The sequence below is a fragment of the Lactuca sativa genome, chromosome 9, assembly GCF_002870075.4.
Source record: "Lactuca sativa cultivar Salinas chromosome 9, Lsat_Salinas_v11, whole genome shotgun sequence".
Taxonomy (NCBI): Eukaryota; Viridiplantae; Streptophyta; class Magnoliopsida; order Asterales; family Asteraceae; genus Lactuca; species Lactuca sativa.
In genome coordinates, this window is record NC_056631.2 from 71,568,086 (window position 1) to 71,574,085 (window position 6,000).

Sequence of the window (6,000 nt, forward strand, 5' to 3'; positions counted from 1 at the left end):
ACGTTTGACAAGGGTATGAAGTGTAATTCCATGGGTTAGCATACAATTTCACATTTTGCCTAAAGTAACTATGATTTGGGAATTTGAAAAAGCATTTAGTTACTTTGTACTTCATTATACTTATAATGGAAGGTTTCTGTCCTATCCTACCCGTTCGGCTAACGACCCTCCACTAGTCAAGAGTGCGGTGGGTAAGAGTGGATACCCATTCAATCGTCATTTTATAGGCAATTTCCTTAAACACCCCTTATAGACCAGCTTCGTGAATGAGGCCTACTAACGGTAAGACTGACTGTTTACTCATACATATATATAATATTAGACTTTTAATGTTATATATAGTATAGGGTGTATTTTACACTTTTAAAATACTAGGTGGTTTAATTTAGTAAAATTATACTTTTAATTTAATTAAATGTAAACCAAAACTTTATGGGTTTATTAAATCACTTTTAATTATACACTTTAAGTAATTAATAAAACCATAAGGGTGTGATTTGAACTTTTCAAAATACTAGGGTTTTAGAATTTAACATTTCAAAAATTAAACTTTTAATCAAATTTTAAATTCCAAAACTTGAGGGCAAGTATTTGAAACATTTCAAAACATTAGGGATCAAACAACAAATAATTCAAATTAAACAATTAATTTTACAATTATCTATATTTGACCTAATCTTATTTTTAGTCACTAGATAATTACCAAATAATTTGAAATAATCCATATTTATCATATAAACAACCAACATTTAAAAGATTTGAAATTATCTATTGTTTTGGCAAGGATAATCACTAATTTAAGATAAAAATCGGATTTTAACTTCAAAAAACGAATTAGGTATCAAATCCAAGTCAAAACAGCAGCAAAAACCCGGAATTCCCTCTGTCTGACCCCTGGACTCGCCGAGTCAGGGACAGACTCGCCGAGTTCATCCACTGACTCGCCGAGTCAGGTCGGGCAGAGGCCAAAAATCGATTTTCATCAAATAAAGTGGTTAAGCATCAGATACAACTGAAACCAATCAAGGCTCTGATACCACTGATGGGTTTTATGCATAAGAACAATCCTATGTGCTCATACAAACCCTAATGCTTGGATCTAGGTTTCTCTATTGTACATGCTTTGAATCCAAGACTAATAGACTTAGATCTAACATATTATAAACTGAATTAGGGTTTAGGAAATTACCTTTTATTGTTATATAGCAATAACAATCAATTCCTTGCTTGTATTGGCTTCAAAAGCTTAGTGCCTCAAGTACTGCACCTCTAATGGAGTCACAAACACCTTATGCAACTTGGATGAAAAGGAGAAGAAGAGAGGCTGCCCAAAAACGACTAGAAACCCTAGAGAATCAGTTGTCCACGTTTTTGGAGCCTAAGGGGTCCTTTATATACTTGTGTGGGCTGCTAGGGTTTCAGTCAAAACCCTAATGGACAGCTTAAACTCTAAGCAATCCATGGAACCTTCTGGATAAGGCCATGGACGAAAATATGATGGGCTTCCATCATAATTTCGTTCACCCCTTGTTCCTTTAGCATTCCTTAGCCCAATAACTCAATTATCCAATAATTGCAGTCCAGTCCCCTAAATTTAATTAATCTCTTTTAGCCACAAAATTAATTATCAATTAATTATTGACTAATATTAATTAAACAATATGATTTCTCCTTTAATATATTATTCTCATAATATATTAATAAATCATATTTAAACCTTTCTCTCCTTAAATCATCCAACATATTGCTACGGTGAAGGCAACCCAAAAGGACCATGCTCATAATCGGGTCAAGTACACACCAAAATAGTTATGGACTTAGACACTAATCCAACAATTTTGTTTATAAATCTATTGGCATAGGCACTTTAACAAAAACCGAGGTGATCATCCAACTTGTAGATCATTCTATAGTACACCCAAAAGGTGTATTAGAGGATGTTTTAGTGCAAGTTATTGAGCTTGTCTTTCCTACAAATTTTTATGTGCTTGATATGGGAGATGATGACCACCCATCCCCGAGTTCCATACTTTTAGGTAAACCATTCTTAAAAACAGCAAGAACAAAAATTTATGTCTACAATAGTACACGGTCCATGGAATTCCATGGGGGAGGTCATCAACTTTAATATCTATGAAGCAATGCGGTACCCAAGTGATGTTCATTGCATAAATTTTGTTGATATAATCTATCCTTTGACTGAAAAGCGTTTTGATTTGACTAACCATGATTTGTTGGAGTTAGTTTTGAGCAGAAATTTTGATAACAATTCAGTCAAAGAGATTGCATAAAATTTCAAGTTAGATGAAAAGTTGCTGGAAAATTATGGAGTTCATGGAAGAAAGGAAGAAAATGAGGTATGATAATAGCAATGTGAAATTGCCCATTTCTAACACAAAACTTCTTCCTTCCATTATGCAGGCACCTAAACTAGAATTGAAGGCTTTGTCACATCATTTGAAGTATGCATACCTTGGAGAAGAGAAGACTTTGTCTGTCATTATCTCCAACAAGTTGTCCATTGCAAAAGAAGATGAGTTGGTGACTTTGTTGAAAAAGTATAGGAAGTCTATTGGGTGGACAATTGCTGACATAAAAGGGTTGAGCCCTTCCTTGTGCATGCATAAGATTCTCATAAAGGAAGACTTCAAACCAACCCGAGAAGCACAAAGAAGATTGAATCCACCCATGATGGAGGTGGTAAAGAAAGAAATCATGAAGCTTTTTAATGCAGGTATGATCTACCCTATCTCAGATAATAAATGGATGAGCCCTGTTCAGGTAGTCCCGAAAAAAGTAGGGATCACAATTGTCACGAATTTCGAAGGAGATTTGGTGCCAACCCGTGTGCAAAATGGGTGGAGGGTTTGTATTGACTATAGAAAGTTGAATGCCTCAACGAGAAAAGAACATTTTCCCTTGTCATTTATTGACCAAATGTTAGAGAGATTGGACGGTAAATCTCATTACTGTTGCTTGGATGGTTTCTCGGGTTTGCATCAAATTCCGGTAGCCCTGGAAGACCAAGAGAAAACCACCTTCACTTGTCCCTTTGGCACATTTGCTTATAGGCGTATGCCTTTTGGTCTATGCAATGCACCCGCGACATTTCAGAGATGCATGGTGAGCATTTTTTCTGAATTTGTTGAAAACATCATTGAAGTCTTCATGGATAATTTCAGCGTCTATGGAAACTCCTTTGATGAATGTTTGAGTAATCTAACAAAAATTCTGCAAAGGTGTATTGACACAGATCTTGTGCTTAACTATGAAAAATGTCATTTTATGGTGGACAAAGGATTGATCTTAGGTTATATTGTGTCCCAAAAAGGCTTGGAAATTGACAAAGCCAAGATAGATGTTATCAAAAGTCTTCCTTACTCGACAAATGTTAGGGAAGTTTGTTCATTTCTTGGTCATGCAGGTTTCTATCGGCGGTTCATCAAAGATTTTTCAAAGATCACGGTGTCGATGTGTCAATTACTCCAAAAATATGTTGAATTTGAGTTCACCCAACCATGCAAGGAAGATTTTGATCGTTTGAAGGATTTACTCACCTCCGCTCCTATCATCCAACCACCTAATTGGGATCTCCTGTTTGAGATCATGTGTGACGCGAGCAACATGACTGTTGGGGCGACATTGGGTCAAAAGATGGTTCGAGCACATCATGTCATCTGCTATGCATCAAAGACCCTTGATAGTGCACAGAGTAATTATACCACAACATAAAAAGAGTTGCTTGCTATTGTGTTTGCACTAGAGAAGTTCCAACAATACCTCCTTGGAACTAAAGTGATCATATATTTCGGACCATGCAACCATAAAGCACTTACTTACCAAGAAAGATTCGAAACTGGGATTAATACGGTGGATGTTGCTTTTGCAAGAGTTTGATATTGAGATCAAAGATAAAAGCGGGAAGGAGAACCTAGTCGCCGATCATTTTAGCAGAATAGTTCAACCCGAAGATGCAACTCCCATCCATGGCATGTTCCCAGACGAGCACTTGTTTGCTATCCAAACACCACCTTGGTGTGCGGATATATGCAACTTCATGGTCACGAGAAAGTTCCCACCCGATCTCACGAGGTCATAGAGAGATAAGATCAAGAAAGATGAGAGAAGGTAAATTTGGGATGAGCCATACCTTTGGAAACATTGTGCAGATCAGGTAATAAGAAGATGTGTTGAAAAACATGAGGTACAATCTACCCTCAACTTTTGTCATAGTTATGCTTGAGAGGGCATTTTGGTCCTCAAAGAATTGCCAGGAAAATTTTAGACTGTGGATTTTATCGGCCTTGATTCTTTCATGACTCTTACACTTTTTGTAAAAGTTGTGAGAGATGTCAAATGACTGGCTCTTTGAGTTCCCAAAATAAAATGCCTTTGACCCCCATCTTGGTTTGTGAAATATTTGATATATGGGGTATTGATTTTGTGGATCCTTTTCTTTCATCCTTTGGGAACTTATACATTCTTTTGCCTGTTGATTATGTTTCCAAATGGGTAGAGGCAAAGGCAACAAGAACTGATGATGCTAAAGCTATTGTAGATTTTGTCAAGACTAACATCTTATGTAGGTTTGGAACTCCAAAAGCTTTGATCAGTGACAGAGGCACATACTTCTACAACAAAACTTTTGGATCAATTCTCAAGAAGTATGGAGTCCAACATCAGGTGTCCACAACTTATCACTCACAAACAAATGGACAAGCTGAAGTGTCAAATAGAGAAATCAAGTCCATACTTGAGAAAATAGTGAGCATAAACCGCAAAGATTGGAGTTAGAGACTAGAAGATGCTCTTTGGGCATACCGAACTGCATATAAAACTCCAATTAGGATGTCACCTTATAGACTTGTGTTTGGTAAAGCCTGTCATCTCCCTGTTGAACTAGAGCACAAAACTTTCTGGGCTGTCAAAAAGCTAAACATGAAGATGGATGAAGTGGGTGTTCACCGAAAGTTAGAGATTCAAGAGTTGGAGGAAATAAGAAATGAAGCATTCGAGAGTTCACGCATCTACAAAGACAAGACCAAAGCATTCCATGATAAGTACCCCTCCCGTAAGACCTTTAAGATTGGTCAAAAGGTATTACTCTATGACTCTCGACTTAAATGGTTTTCCAGTAAGTTATGGTCCCGGGGGGGTGGGATCGTTCATTGTTACTAATGTATTTGATCATGGTGCAGTTGAGATTAGGAGTAACAAAACTGGAAAAGTGTTCAAAGTTAATGGTCATAGGTTAAAGGTCTTTTATGAAGGTTTCCAAGAGAAAGACATGGAGGTTGACAACTTGGAACGCCCGGACTACATTGAGTGAATCTAAATGGCAAGGTCGAGCCAAAGTTTTACAAAAAAATTATATAACTATAAAAATTTAATTAATTTTATAACCATGATTCTTGATTCCTATAATTATAAACTAGTGATACCATACATCATACATACTTATAAAGCTAGCATTTTTTCTTGAATCTCATGCATTTGAAACCCCCTTCTTTAACTTCCTTTCACCACATTCATTTGAAACTCCCATGACTTTCCAATTTCTGTACAATAATATTATAAATAAGTTAAATAATGTTATATAAACAAGAAAGGGTGTTTTATTACAATGTATTCATCCCACATCGATGGTGAGAGTAAACAAGAGAATGTTTCATTTTCTATAAATATGAAAGGTTGTGAAATGTTTCAAAGGGACCAAACCATGAGAACTTTCTCATGCCTACCTTTGTATGATTTTGAAGGTATTATTTGGTGAGATTGTCTATATTGGCAAGTGTCCAGTTAACTTTTAGAATTCCAAAAATGGTTTTGAACCGAATTTTTTCAGGTTTAAAACGTGTTTCAGTTAGAAAAAATATTATGTAGTTGGGTATATTGAGTTGAACCGGAGCTGGATCAATTTGGGCCGATAAAGGAATCATTTTCCTTTCATAACAAACATTTGAAACTCCCATGATTTTTCAAATTATTTCTAATAATATT

At 36.1% G+C, this 6,000-nt stretch overlaps 1 protein-coding gene across 1 annotated transcript; it reads left to right on the plus strand.

Annotated features, from left to right (window-relative positions):
• Nucleotides 1–4,848: 4,848 nt before the first annotated feature.
• On the plus strand, nt 4,849–5,329 carry LOC111901635 (uncharacterized). Its single transcript, XM_023897519.1, has 2 exons — nt 4,849–5,134; nt 5,199–5,329. The coding sequence occupies exons 1-2, from the start codon at nt 4,849–4,851 to the stop codon at nt 5,327–5,329; spliced, it is 417 nt and encodes a 138-aa protein (XP_023753287.1).
• The last annotated feature ends 671 nt before the right edge of the window (nt 5,330–6,000 follow it).